Source organism: Crocodylus siamensis, chromosome 6 (genome assembly GCF_052110815.1).
Source record: "Crocodylus siamensis isolate JL-2025a chromosome 6, ASM5211081v1, whole genome shotgun sequence".
NCBI classification, from domain to species: domain Eukaryota; kingdom Metazoa; phylum Chordata; order Crocodylia; family Crocodylidae; genus Crocodylus; species Crocodylus siamensis.
This window is the reverse complement of record NC_143400.1, coordinates 28,039,635-28,057,105: the sequence shown is the minus strand read 5'-3', so window position 1 is coordinate 28,057,105 and position 17,471 is coordinate 28,039,635. Positions and strand designations below refer to the sequence as shown.

At 62.4% G+C, this 17,471-nt stretch overlaps 2 protein-coding genes across 7 annotated transcripts; both read left to right on the top strand.

The window, feature by feature from the left end:
* The first annotated feature begins 410 nt into the window (after positions 1 to 410).
* On the top strand, positions 411 to 9,300 carry CD19 (CD19 molecule). Of its 6 annotated transcripts, XR_016442952.1 has the most exons (19): positions 411 to 578; positions 859 to 1,143; positions 1,300 to 1,551; positions 1,636 to 1,932; positions 2,096 to 2,203; positions 2,372 to 2,420; positions 2,588 to 2,670; positions 2,742 to 2,843; positions 3,081 to 3,134; positions 3,224 to 3,283; positions 3,427 to 3,486; positions 3,674 to 3,742; positions 3,966 to 4,052; positions 4,127 to 4,219; positions 4,471 to 4,524; positions 7,039 to 7,232; positions 7,426 to 7,713; positions 7,956 to 8,063; positions 8,646 to 9,300. XR_016442952.1 is itself a non-coding variant. In XM_090051712.1 (16 exons), exons 1-16 carry the CDS (start codon positions 443 to 445, stop codon positions 4,828 to 4,830), a joined length of 2,049 nt encoding a protein of 682 aa, XP_089907838.1. In that variant the 5' UTR covers positions 411 to 442; the 3' UTR covers positions 4,831 to 5,157. The 6 variants fall into 6 exon arrangements, 2 of the variants coding, with proteins under 2 accessions (XP_089907838.1, XP_089907839.1); XR_016442950.1 differs by having other exon boundaries at positions 3,674 to 4,052; XM_090051712.1 differs by lacking the exons at positions 7,039 to 7,232; positions 7,426 to 7,713; positions 7,956 to 8,063; positions 8,646 to 9,300 and adding an exon at positions 4,571 to 5,157.
* A 5,670-nt stretch (positions 9,301 to 14,970) lies between these two features.
* Positions 14,971 to 17,447, top strand: LOC149862042 (sulfotransferase 1B1-like). Its single transcript, XM_090051757.1, has 7 exons — positions 14,971 to 15,291; positions 15,422 to 15,550; positions 15,725 to 15,822; positions 15,907 to 16,033; positions 16,301 to 16,395; positions 16,607 to 16,787; positions 17,291 to 17,447. The coding sequence occupies exons 1-7, from the start codon at positions 14,991 to 14,993 to the stop codon at positions 17,404 to 17,406; spliced, it is 1,047 nt and encodes a 348-aa protein (XP_089907883.1). The 5' UTR covers positions 14,971 to 14,990; the 3' UTR covers positions 17,407 to 17,447.
* The last annotated feature ends 24 nt before the right edge of the window (positions 17,448 to 17,471 follow it).

Genomic DNA, 17,471 nt, shown 5'->3' with positions numbered 1-17,471 from the left:
CACCCCCTAGCAACCACCCTGAGAATCCAGTCCCCTGGCATCATTGCTGCCCTAGCAACCAGCCCCCACCATGGTCCCAGGCCCAGACCCCAGCATGCACCCAGGGCCCCCAGCCGTGAAGGCCGTGCCACCTGGGAGCCGCAGGCAGGAAGCCGCCCCCGCGCAGCTGCAAGGGTGTTTACCGCCTGCACGGCCTGGCACCCCTGGGGACCGGCCCGGAAATGGGGCCAGCGGGGCAGAGGCCGAGCTGGGCCCTGGGGGCTGCGCATCCACCTCAGCACACCTATCCTGGCGGAGCGAGGTGTAGCCACCCCGTGACCGCCGCCAGCTGCGTCCCAGTCCCGGGGGACCTGCTGCTGAGAACGTCACGCTCCAGAGCCCCCCGCTTGCACCTGGGCATCGCTGCGTCCCGCCCTGTCCCCTGCCCAGGCAGAGGGACGCCATGGCGCCTGCCATGCGCTGCCTCCTGCTGCTGCTTCTGCCCCTGTTCCCGGCACCAGAGGGCTGGCGGAGCCCCAGGGCCCACGGCACGGACCCCCAGGGGTACCAGGAGGCAGCCACACGGGTGAACATCACAGGTGGGAGCTGGGAGTGGATGGGGCAGGGGGCAAGGGTCACAGGTTGGGGCCAGGCAGGGAGCCAGGGCTGAGGTCGCAGAGGTGGGGGAAAGGCTGTGGCCAGGCCAGGGACCAGGGGGTCAGGAAAGGGGTCATATGTTGGGGGGCAGGACACGGCCAGACTAGAGGCAGGGGGTCACGGCAGGGATCACAGGCTGGGGGGCAGACTGTGGCCAGGCTGGGGGCCAGGGTCCAGCTGGCAGGGGCCAGAACTGAGGCCGTTCCCTCTCCCGCCCCACAGAGTCGGGCACGGCCGTGCTACCCTGCCAGGGTCCCGGGAACAGGGACACAGAGGCTTTGCAGCCGCTCTCCCTGTGCTGGCAGGGCCCAGGGGGCCGCGAGCTGCTGCAGCTCAATGTGACGAGGAGCCAGGGGTTGCAGGATGTGCGGCTCGGGGCCTGGGGGGCCCTGTGGCTGCCCAATGTCTCTGCTGCTGACGCCGGCATCTACCGCTGCCAGCAGGGCTCGAACCCAGACAGGAACCAGCTGGGCAGGGGCCTCGTGCTGCTGAACGTCCCAGAGAGCAGTGAGCCATGGGGGGGAAGAGGGGGGTGATGGAGCAGGGGCTGGGGCGGGCTGCGTGGAGGGGTCCATGCTGAGTGCAGGGGAAGGTGGGGGTGCACGGGGCAGGAGGCAGGGTCAGTGCTATGGGGCTCCCCCTGACTTCATGCCCCCCCTCCAGAGGAGCTGTTTCTGGCTGGGGCACTGGGTGCCCAGGTCCGGCTGCCCTGCCAGGCCAACCTGAGTGGACAGCAGCTGAAATCCCACAATAACAGCTTTTTGTGGAAGCGGGGCCAGGAACAGCCGTTGAAGCTGTCGTCCAATCTGTACCAGCTGGAGGGCATGGACCTGCTGATCAAGAACCTGAAGGTGGAGCAGGCTGGCTGGTACAGCTGCTTGCCCAGCGCCTGGCGGGTGCACCTCACTGTGGGGGGTGAGACGGGGTGGGCACTGGGGCTTCCTGGGAGGGCGGTGGGGCGGGGGCCGGATGCCTGGCTTCTCACACACCCCCTTGCAGATGCCCAGAACCTGACAGTGCCAGTGGGGGCCCCCGCCCGCCTGCCCTGCCTGAACTCTGCAGCCCTGCCCAACGGCTGGACCCATGCCCATCTGTCCTGGTGGCGGGAGATGCTGAACAGGTCCCTAGTCATGGAGATGGTGGCCCGGCGGGACCCGCGCTATGGATTGCGGCTGGACACGGGTGCAGGGGCCGGCCTGGTCCTGCCTGAGGCAGTGCCAGGCGACACTGGGACCTACAAGTGCTCCAGGGGTGGCTGGAGCACGCAGGTGGAGCTAGCCGTGCTGCGCCTCCCAGGTGGGTGCCAGGGGCAGGAGGAGCTGGGGCTGGTACTGAGGTAAGAACCCAGGTGTCTGGGTCCCAGCCCCACTCCGCTCCCCGAAGTCCTCAGCATGCAGGGCTGGGGGTGGGGTACAGGCAGGCCTGGGGGCTGACCTCTGTCCCCTCTGTCCTTCTGCAGCCTGGTGGCAGCGCCTCGGCCACCAGCACTGGGTCGTGGGGGGCACAGGGCTCGCCTACCTCATCCTTGGCCTGGTTGTCCTGCTTGTCTCCTGCCGGGTCCGGAGAGGTGAGCGGGCTGCTGTGGGCAGGGCTGGGAAGCTGTGGGGGCAGGGTGGGGTGGGGAGCTGAAGGGGATGAGGGCTTCGGCGTTAAGAGCTGGGGCCTGGAGGCAAGTTGTGGGGGGCAGGAGGGATGTGCCCTGGCCCCTTCTCACCCCCTGCACCCCCATTCCCAGCCCTGCGCAGCCGACGGCAAGGCAGACGTTTCGGGGACCGGGCCAAGAGGTGATGTGCTGGGGGGCAGGATGGGGGGAGGGCTGGGGGATAGGAGGGGCTGGGGGCAAGGACAGAGGCCCTGGGGGCAGAAGGGGCTGGGGGCTATGGGGCAAGGACAGGGGCCTTGGGGGGGCCAGGGGCCGTCCAGCTCTTCATCTCCCCCCTTGTATCTCCAGGAGGTTTTTCAAGGTGTCCGGGAACGGGGCACCTGCCCCCTCCCACTACGGGAACATCCTGCCCCCCCCGGGGGCTGCCAAGGGTGAGTGATGCCCCCCTCCCCCTCCCCCCCACCCCAGAGCCCCTCCCAACTGGCAGTCTGTGTCCCCCCAGGACAGGCGGAGGCAGCCCCCTATGAGAACATGGCACCATCGGTGGGGGGCCGAGGGAAGTCTCGGACCCTGGAGGCCCCCGTGAGCCCTGCGGAGGTGGAGGGTGAGTGAGTCTCCCAGATCCGGGGGGGCTGGGAGGCTCCAGCTTGGGATCAGTGCCTGCGGGGGGCTGTGGCGCCACATGGGGAGGTTGGCATGGGCCCAATTCTGAGGCATGGCAGCCGTGCACAATGACTGGAAGGAGGCAGTGGTGCGGCCAGCTCGGGTGCAGCACTGGGTTTCCCTGGACCGGGCTATGGGGAGACCCTCAAAACTGACTGTACGTCACACCATCCTCCAGAGGAGGAAGAGGAGGAGGGCTACGAGCACCCCGACAGCGACAACGTCTCTGCTGGTAACGCACCCTCAGACCCAGCACCCTCACCCCCTCACCCAGCCCCAGTGTCTGGGGTGATCTCCTAGACAACCCCTTTTCCCCCATAGACAGCGCCTGCTACGAGAACAGCACAGAGGAGGCCAAGGCCGATGAGAGCTGGAGCACTGGTAATGCGGAGTGGGGGGGGTCCCGGGACTGATACTCAGTGACTGGGGGGGCCTGGGAAGTGAGTGGGAGGTCCCTGTGGGGGGGGGGGTGAGCATGGAGGGATTACCCCTGTCCCTCACTCATCTGCACCCTGACCCCGTAGCTGCACTCCAGTACGCTAACACCCGCGAGGGACCCGCTGCCCCAGACCCCGACTCAGAAGGTAACAGGGGGCTCTGGGGGCATGGGGGGGAGATCCTAGCAGGGGCCCAGGGGAGACAGACCCCCAAGCCCCCACACCCAACCTCCCAGACCCACCCCATCTGGTGCCCACCAGCCCCTGCCACAAGGCCAGCCCAGTGCCCTGTGGCAGCAGCCCCCGCTGCGCGGCTGACACTCACCCCCCACAGACGTGTACGAGAACCCCGAGGAGACAGACGCCGCCCCGCTGAGCCCTGGCACTGCCCGGCTGGTGACAGGTGACACTGGCAGGGCCAGGGGCAGGGGCCTTGGGATCATCTCCCAGCTGGGGGCCATGGGGGTAGTGAGGCCTACGTTTACTATGTGGGGCATCCTGGATACCTGGGTTTGCCCAGTGCAGGGTGGGGCAGAGGGGCTACCTGCTTCAGGTCCTGTTGAAGAGTGGGAGGGAGGGGCTGGGGCTGTTTTGGGGCCCCCTCACCCCAGCCCCGTGCCACCCAGACCTGCGGATGCTGCTGCTGGGGGTCACCGAGGAGCAGGCCCCGGATCGGGACCACCGGCAGGACGGACGCAGCGACGGCTCAGCAGGTGAGGGGGCCAGGGGAGTTTGAAGAGGTGCTGGGAGGCTCCCCAAATCCTCTGACTGTCCCTGTGCCCTGCAGGCTCCCAGCCCTACGAAGACATGGCCGGGGGGGCGCTATACGCAGCTCCCGCCCGGCACCCCCGCCTGCGCCTCGACCGTGCCTGTGAAGAAGGCAAGTATGGGAAGGGTTAACCAGAGCCCCCTGCCCCCAGCACAAGCCCGGGTCAGCCCAGCACCACGGCCCCCTGTCCCCAAAATCCAGCCCCCTGCAACCAGCCACCCTCACCCCCTGCTTCCAGTACTGCAGCCCCCTGGTCCTAGCCCTGCCTGAGGGACCCAGAGAGACACTTGGCATGGGGGGAGCCGGGAGTCAGGGTCCAGCCCCATGCCCCCCCCCACGCTGACCTTGGGTCCTGCCCACAGATGCCGACTCCTACGAAAATATGGAGGGGGGCCCGGAGCCAACACGTGCAGATGGTGAGTGCAGGGGTTGGGGGGCTTAGGGTCAAGGATCAGTGGTCAGGGGGTGACCCCCACCCCTTGTTGCAGCTGCCGGAGCCAACCCCATGCCCTGGCTGGGACCCCAGGGCCTGGCCTGGGACTAGGCCATGGCGGCCACATCGCATGGACAATGCAGCTGGGCGCCCCCCAGCCCAGGGCCGGAGCCGGCAGAGGGGCCCAGTGCTGCAAGGGATCCCCAGGGCCTTTCCCTCCAGGTTGTGGCCAGAGCCCTCAGGCAGCACAGGACAGACAAGTCCCATCGATCCGGACCGGACTCCGTAGCCGGGGAACTGTCCCAGGCACCATGGTCCAGCCCCCAACACCGCCGCCCCAGCTGGGCCCAGGATCCACCATCAGAGCACTTGCTCCCCCAGTCCCCACCCCACTCCACTGCCCCCACACATAACTGCCCTGGCCGGGGCCGCAACATGGATCCCTCCCCAGTCCTACTGACACCCCCCCCCGTCCCCCACCCCCGCTCCAAGTAAAGTCTTGTTTTGGGTCAGAAGTGTCAGCGTCATTGGGACAGGGAACCCAAAATGGGGAGGGGATTTGAGAGCCTGGATGCCTGGGTTGTCTGGGAGGGGAGTGGGAATCTGGCGAGTTAGAAAGCGGGGAGCCCAGATACCAGAGTCTGTCCCCAGGCCCAGAGCCTACCTCCCTCCACACCCTCGGAAGCAGATGTGGAGGTTGGGGTCCCTGGAGCAGATATGCCCCATCTCTCCCTACTGAGTGTGGGGAGGGGCCAGGCCAGCTGGGACTGGGCCCCCAGAGCCTGGGGCTCTGCTATCACAGGGGGTGGGAGTGGGGTGGGGCAGCCCCCCAACAGTTGCTAGGAGCCCCCTGAAACCGGTGCTAGGGACCCTCCCCGCACAGAGAGCGCAAGGGGACCCGCGGAGCTGGCAGCAGGATGCCCAAGCCGGTACCTGTGACAGGGCAGCCTCCCTTGAGGTGCGGGGAGTACGGCATGGCCTTGGGGCTGGGGGCTCTCCTCTTCCTGGGGCAGCAGCTAAGCCAGAGCCACCCCTGCCCCGCCAGAGCCCCAAGAGGACACTGGTTGCCCCGCAGGGCTGACAGCTCCATTCCCCATTGTGGCCCCGGCAGGAGGGCAGTGCTGCAGGGACTGGGCTCAGCAAGGCGGCTGGGAGGCAATCCCAGGGACCAGACACAGCCAGAGGCAATGTAGGTGCCCAGACAGACCCCACCCCGGGGCCTGGGCTGCATGGGGACATCGCTGGCAGCCAGGGACCCTCCCACGCTGCTGGAGGTATATATATGCATCCTCTGTCGTAGACTTCCATTGCACCTTTTCTTTTCCAAGCCACCTTAATAAACCACACACACATTACAAGAACCACACTGGTTCCCTGCGCTGCCTAGCACACCCACCCTCTGCCCTTCCCTAACCCAAACACAGTCTCATAGTCCCAGCCCAGATTTGGGGTTTCCCTTCTCAGTTCATTAACAGAGGTTGAGAGAAGCCATTTGAAGAGACAAGCCATCTATAGCAGAGGCACTGACTGGCCCAGTGAGCCAGATGCTGCTGCTTGCTCCCTTCCTGCTGCTGCTGCTACTGGGGGGCAGTGGTGGTGGGTGCCTCTTGCCCCAAAGGGGCATTTGGGGTGGGTCCGTGGAGGGGAAGCTCCTCAGCCAGCAAGGGCTTGTCCGGCCCAGGTGAGGCGCAATCTGCGGCCCTGCTTCAGGGGGTGGGAGCTGGGCAGGAACCCGAGAGGCAGGGACCACCAGGGCTCCGGGGGCTCCCAGCCTGCAGGCTCCAGCACAGCTGGATGGGGCAGACTGTGTAGTGTGTGAGCCAGGAGCGGGCAGTCACCCTGACCCATGACCACGCCCTGCGGGGTGGCCCCACCATGGAGCCGTGGCCGCTGCATCCTCCCACCTCTGCCATGGGCTGGTGCTGCTGGAGCTGTCAGCACCATCCCCAGCCCTGGGAGCAGAAAGTCCTACTGGGTAAGGCCAGGGCCCTCCCTGACCAGACCAGGTCAGGATCCGGACCTTCCCTGCTGCTCAGCTGACTGCCCCCGACCTCCTCCACGCAGGCTCCCAGCTGCAGGTGTGCATGGAGCCCTCATCCCACGCCCGGCTGGGCTCCAGGCCTTGCTGCTGTGCCACTTTGATGTCAGGGGGCCCGTGGCCCTGGGCTCCCTGTGGGTGGCATGGTACTTCCAGGAGAAGTGCATGGTGCAGTACAACCAGGTGACATGCAAGGCCCAGCCCCATGCCAGTCTGCCCAAGGATGAGCACCTCTCCCAGGGGGCGGCTCCCTTTCACTCTCCAGTGTGAGGGTGGCAGACGAGGGGCCATACCAGTGTGTGGTGGGGCACAAGGCAGAGGAACAGCTGGGGAACCCGACAGGCATGGAGTGTACAGAGAAGAGCCACCTCCCAGCCAGGAGCACGCAGGTAGACCTCGCAGCGACCCCCAGCACCACCACAATCTCTTCTGTTGTCCACCCCTTCCTCCTGGCTACAGCTTTCTAGGCTGCAGATCTCGCTGGGGCTCATCCCCTCTGATCCCTGCTGGAGGGCCCAGGGCTCCCCACAGCCACCTCCCCACCCACTGGGCCTACAGCCAGCTGGAGGACCAGCACGTAGGGCAAAGGCAGGGGCCAGAGCTTCTGCAGCCACTGGGATCTCTGCCGGCAGGGAGAGCAACGTGCAAGGAGGGTAAGTGTTAGAGCTGGGGCTGCCAAGACAAGGAGGGCCCCTGGGCAGGATGCCCCGGCTCCTACGTGCCAGTCCCCACTGCCATGTACTTGGCCCTGGGGCACAAACCGCAGGGCTGTGACCCCTCTGACCCAACACGGGACAGGAGTGGCCCCAGCAAGACTCAGCCCCTCTGCTCTCCCCTCGCTTCCAGCTACCCCAAGAGTGTCCGTCCCCGCCCGGTCATCTGAGCTACAGAGACGTCCTTTCCGTGCCACATGTGGGTGTTGTACCCGGAGGACAACACCGCCACGTGGCTGAGATACAGAGAGCCTCAGACAGACTCCAGGTACAGCGCACTACCAAGATGGGACTCTCAGCCTCACCGTGACCTACACCTTCACCCCAAACTGGTGGAATATGGGCAGCAAGTTCACCTGCCACGTGGAGCATGAGGCCCTGGCACAGCCGCTGCATGAGGAGCTCTCCCTCTCTGTGACTTGTAAGTCAGCACATCTACATCTCCTTGGGGACTCTGCAAGCCCTGCCCTGCTCACGCCCTCCTGGTGTCCCAAGGTGACTGGGAAGGTGCTGGGGCCAGAGGGGTGTGGGCTGCAGGGGAGCAGAGTCCGTCTGTCCCTGCTCGAGGACCTGTCTGTGGGGCAGCTCCTGCAGGGACCAGGCAGTGGCTTGGGTGGGGGAGCCTGCCTGCGCGGCCTCACTGCTGCTGTCTCTCTGGTGCAGTGCCCACGGTTGTTGCAGTCTGGGTGGTGATGACAGGTGTCTCTGTGGTCCTCATACTTCTAGAACGGGTACTTTGCCCGATGTGGTCACAGTGATGGCGGCGGCAAGGTATCAGCTGAATACGTGGGTGTGGGCAAAGGCTGGGGCTGCTGGGAGCCAAGGAGAGCAGGGAATGCTACAACAGGGACAGCCCGGGGACGCCAAGGCCTCTCCCCAGACAGAGCCAGTGCCACAAGCAGCAGGACCCCTTTCAGGGAGGTGTTGCCCTCCTGCTTGCAGGGACCACAATTCCTGCCTACAATCCCAAGCTGGACACGTGTCCCAGGCAGTCCCAAACCAACCCTGTGCCCCTTGTGTCACTGATCCAGGCGGGATGGGCCCTGCTCCTTCCTTTACAGATGCTGCAGGGGGGCCCTGGCCAGGACCCCCTCACCCTCTCCAGCCCCTGAGCACCCCCAGAAGCCAGCACCATGGTGCTTGGGGTGGTGAGACCAAGACCCTGGGGCACAGCACCCGTTGTCATACCCTGTAGCCCCATGACTCTTGGAGAGGAGGAGAGGAGGAGCCCCAGCCCCTGTCCTAACAGCTCTTTCTCCACCTGCTAGCCCAGCCCCTGCCTTCCCCACGTCCATGGGAATATTAACCCATTCCTTGACCAGAGACGCATTGCTGACCCCAACCACCTTCTAGGTCACAGTCTCCAACATGTGGGGGCCAAAGCAGTACCTGGTGGGGCAAGAGGTGACCCTGCGCTGCTCCATGAAGGGGATGTTCCTCAAAGGCACATGTGCAACATGGGACCAGAGAAAGGGCGAGGACACCATGGTGATCAGAAACAACAAGGTCCAAGAGACCCCTGATCACCAGATACCTTTAGACACCCTCTGCCAGGCCTGGAGACCAAGGGAGGAGACATCTGGGTCCTGCCTCCAGGCCTCCCTGACCTTCACCCCCACAGCACAGGACGATGGGCACAAGTCTGGTGCTGCTTCCACCACAAGGCCAAATGGATCAGAGAGAGGAGCAAATACCAGGAGATCGAGGTGTATGGCAAGGGTCCCCAGCACAGAGTGCCTCAGAGACCCTCCCCAACTGCAAGGGTCTTGTGTGACAGCCACTGAGGGACTCGGGTGTCCTGCACCCAGGAGGAGTCCTCGCTCACTCAAGCTTCGTGGCCACTCGGTCCTTGGACTCAGCACCAACATAGGGGTGTCCAGCCAGGCTGTGCTGCAACACAAGATGTGACAGCAATCTTGCCAGCAAGTAAAGGAAGTCATCACACACAAGGAAACAAGCACAAGTCCTGAAACGGAGATGAGGGAAGATCATACAATAAAAAATCCATATACGCTATATTGTAGCTTTATCCTGGAGTAGTAGTAGCAGTCGTGATTTATGTAACCATGTGTATTAGATGTTACTTTGCTATCATAGATACATTTTTCTTAAAATGCTTAGCTGATTTCTAAAAAAACCACCCAGTCTATCAGAGAGGAACAGGAAGTCAGGTAAAGGAAACAGGACCAGCGATCCACAATGGAGAGGAAAGGAAACAAGAAACCCTCCCTCACTCCCTGGGATAGAAATCCCAACTAAGTGACACTTTCCCAGTCCACTGAAGATCTGGGTCAGTCCAGTACCAAAAGTTTCAGTGAAACAAAGAAATGTAGATAAACGCAACTAGGGATCAGTTATTGGAACATACAGGGCATGGGGGGAGGGAAATTCGGAGGACTCAGCAACTTGAAGAAGACCTGGTGCCAGTCTGTGGGCATCTCCTGCCTGATCTCAAGCCCCCGCAGCCAGGACAGGTGAGAACCTGTGTGTGCTGTCGGGCAGGCGGATGAATTTTGGGATAAACATTTGTTCTCATGTTTTCAGGGGCAAGCAAATGAAAGTTGGGCTGCAGACCCGTTTTTGCTTCTTTGATCAGTACCTGCCCACAAGGTGAGACGAAATCTGGGTAGCACCTTCCACCCAGGGTTTAGACATCGTCACTGCCTGGTCCCTTGCTCAGGACAGCTGGTAACCAGCTCCACCCCACCAGGCCGGGGTACTGCCATGCCCCGCTTGCAGCTAGACCCACCACAGCCTGCGGGTCCCAAACAGGTCACCCCAAGAACACTTCCCTCCAAATGGGGCAGAAGCTTGGGGCAGGTACCCATAGTGTGAGACCCAGTAGGGAAGAGCTGTCCGACTGGGTCACCCCATCTGTCCAGCTGAGTGCCCAACACTGGTGGTCACCATGCAGCAAGGGCTGCAGCTCCTAGAGTGGGACTCCAAAAGGACGGCAATGCTGGGAACCCATCTGAGCCCCTGGAAATCCGGTAAAAGACCACAGTAGAGACCGGGACCAGCCACACGGCCCAGCCCCCGCACAGCTCACTGCAGGCTGCATGAATAAAGACCTTGCCAGGATCAGTGTTTGCTCCACAGTACTTTTGTCACCTGCCCATACCCAGCACACAGGAGCCCTAGCCCTGAGCCTCAGGCCCTTGTACAGCGTGGCCTGAAGGCACCAGGTTTCAGCAGACACAGCCATGCTCACCCCCTTACATCACCCAGCTGCTCCCACAGAGCAGGGGGTGGATCGGACCACCCCACACATACGCAGGGCTGTATGCAGCGCTGATACCACGGAGCTCCAAACCTGGGCACTGACATCCACCAAAGACCCCTCCTATGCCCCCAACCAGCTGCTCCCCTCAGAGCCATCAGTGGTCCCAGCCCCAAGACACAGCAATAGGAACGACAGCCCTCACCCGCCACCGACAGTGCATCACCTCTGCCCCCCCTACCATCCCCGTCGTGGTCACACTCTCCATGCGGGTGATGCGCAGGCCTGGCCCCCGGCCCCACAGCTGCAGTCGGGGTCTCCTGCCAGCTGGAGGACCAGGGTCCCACGGAGCAGGAGAATCAGCCAGAATTGGCCCAGGTCCCTCCCGGGCTCAGTGCAGCCTGGCCGGTGGCTCTGGGGCTGCTCTCGCCTCCAAGCCCAGCCAGGCCTGGACTGCATTGTACCCCTGTCCCTCTCTGACCCTTGACCCCCCACCCTGCCCTCACCCCTGTGCCTTCACAGCCCCCATAATCCCCTCAGACCCCTGCAATCCAAACCCCACACCCCTCAGACCCCATACCCAAAGCCTATTTCTCCTCTCAAACCCCTGCACCCTAAACCTGCTGCCCCTCAGCCCCTGTATGCTAGAGTGCAGGACCTCCATCTAAACCAGGAGGTGCACAGCCCCACCAGGGGAGACGCCTTGTTGGACCTAGTGCTCCCACAGGTGATGACCTTGTGAAGGGGCTGCAGGTGCTTGACCACCTGGGCGACAGCAATCATCGCCTGCTGGAATTCACCATCCAGCGCAAGGTGGCAAAGGCCTGCAGTAAGGCAGCAGCCCTAGATTTTAGGAGGGCAAACTTCAACGAGCTAAAGAGGATAGTTGGAGAAGCGCTAAGGTCCCGGAGGGGAGGGGAGCCAGGTGTCCAAGGAGAGTGGTCACCCCCTAAGGAGACGGTCCTCCAAGCCCAAAGGAAGGTAATCCCAACACGGATCAAAGGGAGAAGGAGACCACACGGGCCTCCGTGGCTCACCAAAAGCATCCGGGAATGTCTCCTTGCTAAAAAGGAGGCTTACACCCAATGGAAAGAAGGGGTCATCACCAGGGAGGACTATTCTGTAGTTGCTCAGGGATTTCATAGACATCGGGGCTGGAAGGGACCTCGGGAGATCATCAAGTCCAGCCCCCTGCCCAAAGGGCAGGAAGTCAGCTGGGGTCATAGGATCCCAGCAAGATAAGCATCCAATTTACTCTTGAAGGTGTTCAATGTAGGTGCTTGAACCACCTCTGCTGGCAGACTGTTCCAGACCTTGGGGGCTCGGACAGTAAAGAAATTCTTCCTTATGTCCAGCCTGAAACGGTCTTGCAGGAGTTTGTGACTGGTCGACCTAGTCATCCCTTGAGGTGCTCTGGTGAACAAATGTTCCCCCAGATCCTGGTGGTCACCCCTGATAAACTTATAAGTGGCCATCAGATCACCCCTGAGCCTGCGCTTTTCCAGGCTAAAGAGTCCCTTTTCCAGGCTAAAGAGTCCCAGGGATGTAGGGGGGTAGTTAGGAAGGCCAAGGCAGAGATGGAACTGGGACTAGCTTCCCAGATTAAGGACAATAAGAAGTCCTTTTTTAAATCCATAGGGGGTAAAAAGAAAGTCCCGGGTAATGTGGGGCCCTTGCAGGATGCATTGGGAAACTTGGTCATTACACCAGACAGCAAGGCTAACACGTTTAACGATTTCTTTGCCTCCGTCTTCCTAAGTAGGGACCAGAACAGCCACCTCCCTGCTGGGCCCCCCTCGGGGGGAAGGCTCACCTGGGCCACGGGTTAGCGAGGATTTAGGTAGGGAGCTTCTGGAGGGGTTGGACGTATTCAAGTCAGTCGGCCCAGATCATCTCCATCCTAGAGTTCTAAAGGAACTGGCCGAGGTCATTGCAAGTCCCCTGGCACGGCTTTACGAGCACTCGTGGTGCTCTTGTGAGGTACCGGAGGACTGGAAGAGGGCCAACGTGGTCCCCATCTTCAAAAAAGGCAGGAAGGAGGATCCAGGAAACTATAGGCCGGTTAGTCTCACCTCGATCCTAGGCAAGCTGTTTGAGAAAATTATGCTGGCACACATCCAGGAGGGGCCAGCAGGGGACTGCATGCTTAGGGGCAACCAACATGGGTTCATCAGTGGCAGGTCCTGTCAGACCAACCTGGTGGCCTTCTATGATCAGATCACCAGATCATTAGATGCAGAGGTAGCAATGGACATAGTCTTCCTGGACTTCCGGAAGGCTTTCGACACTGTCTCTCACCCTGTTCTCATTAAGAAACTGGGGGGCTGTGGTGTAGACACCCACACAGTCAAATGGGTCGCCAACTGGCTGGAGGGCTGCACCCAGAGAGTGGTGGTGGATGGGTCCTTCTCAACCTGGAAGGACGTGGGCAGTGGAGTCCCCCAGGGCTCGGTCCTCGGGCCCACACTGTTCAACATCTTCATCAGTGACTTGGACGAGGGGGTAAAAAGCACTCTGTTCAAATTTGCTGATGACACTAAGATGTGGGGGGACGTGGGCACACTGGAAGGAAGCAACAGGCTACAATCAGACCTAGACAGGTTACAAGGGTGGGCGGACGAGAATAGGATGGGTTTCAACACAGACAAGTGCAAGGTGATGCACCTTGGGAGGAACAACCGGCACCATACCTACCGGTTACGGAACTCCCCTCTTGTCAGCACGGAGGCAGAAAAGGATCTTGGGGGCATCTTTGACTCCAAGATGAACATGGTCCGGCAGTGTGGGGAGGCAGTTAGGAAGGCCAACCGCACCTTGGCATGCATCCATAGATGCATCTCAAGGAGGTCCAAGGAGGTGATCCTCCCCCTCTATGTGGCACTGGTCAGGCCGCAGCTGGAGTATTGCATCCAGTTCTTGGTGCTGCAATTCAAGAGGGATGTGGACAACATGGAGAGGGTCCAGAGGAGGCCACTTGTATGATCAGGGGGCAACAGGGCAGGCCCTATGAGGAGAGGCTACGGGACCTGAACCTGTTCAGCCTCCAAAAGAGAAGGCTGACGGGGATCTTGTGGCCTGTTATAAACTAGTCAGGGGGGATCAGCAGGCACTGGGGGAGTCCCTGTTCCCCCGAGCACCGCCAGGAGTGACCAGGAATAACGGTCACAAGCTGGCAGAGGGTAGGTTTAGGTTAGATATCAGGAGGCGCTACTTCACGGTCAGGGCGGCTAGGGTCTGGAACCAACTTCCAAGAGAAGTGGTGCTGGCTCCTACCCTGGGGGTCTTTAATAGGAGGCTGGATGAACACCTTGCTGGGGTCGTTTGACCCCAGTACTCTTTCCTGCCATGGCAGGGGGTCAGACTAGATGATCTGCTCAGGTCCCTTCCGACCCTAGAAACTATGAAACTATAAGGCAGTTTGGGGGGGGCTGTGGGGGAAGGCAGGCTCTAGGGGTAGTTGTGGGCAGCTCTGAGGGGAGTGGGGGACCCTGGGGCAGATTTGTGGGGGCTGGAGGGAGGGGGTCCCTAAGGAGCAGAAGGGGCAGTGGTGGGGGGCTGAGAAAAGGGAGTCATGAGGCAGGGGAGTGGTTTGGGGGGCTGAGAGGAGGGGCAGTTGGGCACAGAGGAGGGGAAGGGCAGGGCTTGGGGGTGCCTGGGCAGTTGCCAGGACCAGGATGGGGCTGGTGGGGGTGCTGGGGGGTGATGTGAGGGGCAAGAGGGAGAGCAGTAGTTGTTGCCCTTGCAGTGTTACCCATAGCCCCCCCCCCGGAAGGACAGACAGCCAAGCTTGTGAGGGAGGGGGCAGCTCTGTGGGGCAGGGGAGGAGGTGAGTCCAGGACCATATTGTGTCTCAGGGGTTCTGGGTCCCCCAGACAGACACCTGGGTTCCCTGGGGGAGGGACCAGACCGGCAGGTGGCAAGAGCCATTGAGGGGAGCTGCGGGGTGCCCAGACCTGATGGGATGCTGAGGGATCCCAGAAAGCCGTGGGGACCACAAGGAGAATTGCCCCCCACTAGCGGGGTGGGTTTGATCCTCCTGCCTTCAGGGTCCCACCCTCCCCCTGCCCCATTTCACCCTTCCTGCACCCTGGGGTAGATGTTAACCCCCTTCTTGCTCACCAGGGCATCCCAGTGCATGGCTCCCAAGGCAGGGGGAACAAAGGCATGTGGGAGTCTGGGGGATGTCAACATGGGTCCTGCTCTGCACCTGGAAGGCTGGCGTGAATTTAAACTGGACCAGCTGGGTCTAAATGGGTCTGAACTGGGGGCAGGGTGCCAGGTCAGGGGTCACAGGGGTACAGGCAGATACCCCAGAGGTGGGCACATGTGCCCTCCCCAGCTCCGGCAGCTGCTCCTGGCGCTGGCCAGGCCTGTCCTGCAGTAACCCAGCCCATGGGGCGGATCCTGCCCAGGAAGGAAGTGCTGGGGGGACGTGTATCCACCCAAGGGTAAAGGGCACTGCAAGGAGGGACTGTCCCATGGCAAGCAGCTGTGCAGAGGAGTGTCTGCGGGGACCCACACCCCAGCCTACACCCCCAGACCAGGAGGGCCAGCTGCAGCCGGGACCCCCAGCCATGTCAGACCCAGCCCCCAGCTGCCCCCCACCCTGCCTGGATTACACGAAGGCGCTGGAGGAGGGCACAGGGGTCTTCCAGCGGTTCCCGCTGGTGCCCGTGGCGGGGATCCCATTGATGGAGCCCATCGCCCAGCAGTGGGGGCCCATTGCTGCCTTCCGCGCCCGCCCTGACGACCTCCTCATCGCTACCTACCCCAAGTCCGGTCAGTGGGCAGGAGAAGGGCCTGGGGGCATTCCTGGTTGCTGCAGCCCCAGCAGGGCCGCTGTGCAGGACAGGAGGGGGCATGGGGGCCCAGCCCCTGCCCCTGACTCTGACCCCCCCACTTCACACAGGAACGACGTGGATGCAGGAGATCGTGGACCTGGTGCTGTGCAGGGCGGATGAGGCCTGGGCCAAGCGTGCCCCCACCCACGTACGGAGTCCCTTCCTCGAGATCTGCTCTCCCCCACCCATCCCCTCCGGTGCGTGACACCCCACTAGATGCCCCAGCCCCTCTGACCAGGCGACCTCCCCGTGGGCGCCCAGACAGCCCCTCCCCACTTTGCCACCCCCACCCCAGCCCCCAGCCCTGGGGCAGTGGAGGGGCAAGCACCTCCTGCCCATGCAGGACCTGACCCCCAGCCCTGTGCCCCCAGGGGTGCAGCAGCTGGAGCAGACGCCCTCCCCCCGTGTGATCAAGACCCACTTGCCCATCCCGCTGGTGCCCAAGTCCTTCTGGGACAACGACTGCAAGGTAAAGGAGGGGGTCCTGTCCTGTCCCTCGGCCCCTCACTCCTGCCCCGCAGCCCCTACGTCCACCTCCCCTTCTGCCCCGCAGGTGATCTACGTGGCCCGTAACCCCAAGGACACCGTCGTCTCCTACTACTTCTTCGACCAGATGAACAAGACGCAGCCCGAGCCGGGGCCCTGGCCCACCTACCTCCAGAGATTCATGAACGGAGAACGTGAGTCACCTCTGGCTCCTGACCCCCGACCCTTTATAGCAGCAGGGCAGTGCAGAACTCCACCCAGCCCGGGTACCGGCCCGCATCTGGGCCCTGCGCCTGAGCAAAGGGTTCTGGGTAATAGCACAGATGAGCGTGGGAACTGCAAAGGAGTCTGGGTAATGCCAAGCCTGGGTGGAGAGCGCAAGGGGTTCTGGGTAACATGACACTGATGTGAAGGTGCAAAGGCTTCTGGGTAATGCCCTTCCCTTACCGCTCTGCCTCCAGTGGCCTGGGGGTCGTGGTACGACCACATCTGTGGGTACTGGGCGGCACGTGAGACGCACCGGATCCTCTACGTCTTCTATGAGGACATGAAGAAGGTGAGGGCAGCAGGCGTCCCCTACCAGCAAACCACCGTGGGCAGCTGGCGCTGGAGGTGGGGTGGCGGAGGGCCCAAACCCCTAAGGCTTGTGGGTAACACCAGGGCTGGGGTGCCTTGCAAAGGCAGGTGGGTAATGGCGTGCCGGGGTGGGGACCGTGGCGCAGGGCGGGCTGGTTTGCAGCAGCCGGAGTAACACCCACTCCCCGCAGGACCCCAGGCAGGAGGTGCAGCGGGTGGCTTTGTTTCTGGGGGTGGCACTGTCGCCCGAGGCCCTGGCCCGTGTGATTCAGCTGTCCTCCTTCGTGGCCATGCGGGACAACCCCATGGCCAACTACAGCAGCATCCCCCGCGCCCTGCTCGACCCGACCATCAGCCCCTTCATGCGCCGCGGTGAGTCGCGCCCCATCTGTGCCCATCCCGCACGGGGGCAAGGAAGGCAGGGACTTGGCTGGCAGGCAGTTAGCGGAGGGGCAAGGGCCTGTGAGGAGTTGGCTGGAGGGGAATGCCAAGGATGGTGGCTAATTGGCCAGAGGGGGCAAGTCACAGCAGGTAATTGGCTCATGGGGAAGCATGGCATTGTGGGTAATTGACAGGTTGGGGGGTGGGGCTTGCTTCAGGCTGGCCAAAGTTTTTCTCCCAATTGCAAAGGATCCTGGGTAATTCTCCCCGTGGGGTGGGGAAGGGGATCATGATCCTCCACCAGTCATCTGCAATGCTTCCCCCCCTTAACAAAGGATTCTGGGTAGTTTCATCCCCAGCTTCCACCCTAGAGAGGATTCTGGGTCCCCTGCTTGAGCCCTAGCAGAGGATTCTGGGTAACAGCAATCCCCAAAGAAGCGGGCATCTGTGTCCCCTGCTGTGACCCCCCAATTCTCTGTCCCCCCCCCACCCAGGAGAGGTTGGTGACTGGAAGAATCACTTCACGGTGGCGCAGAACGAGGCTTTTGACACCCACTACCAAAACCGCATGGCTGGGCCCGGTGTTCCCCACTTCCACAGCCAGGTCTGAGCTCCTGGGACCCTGCCCCCCAGTAAACAGGTCCATCGACACACAGCCTCTGACCCCATCACTAG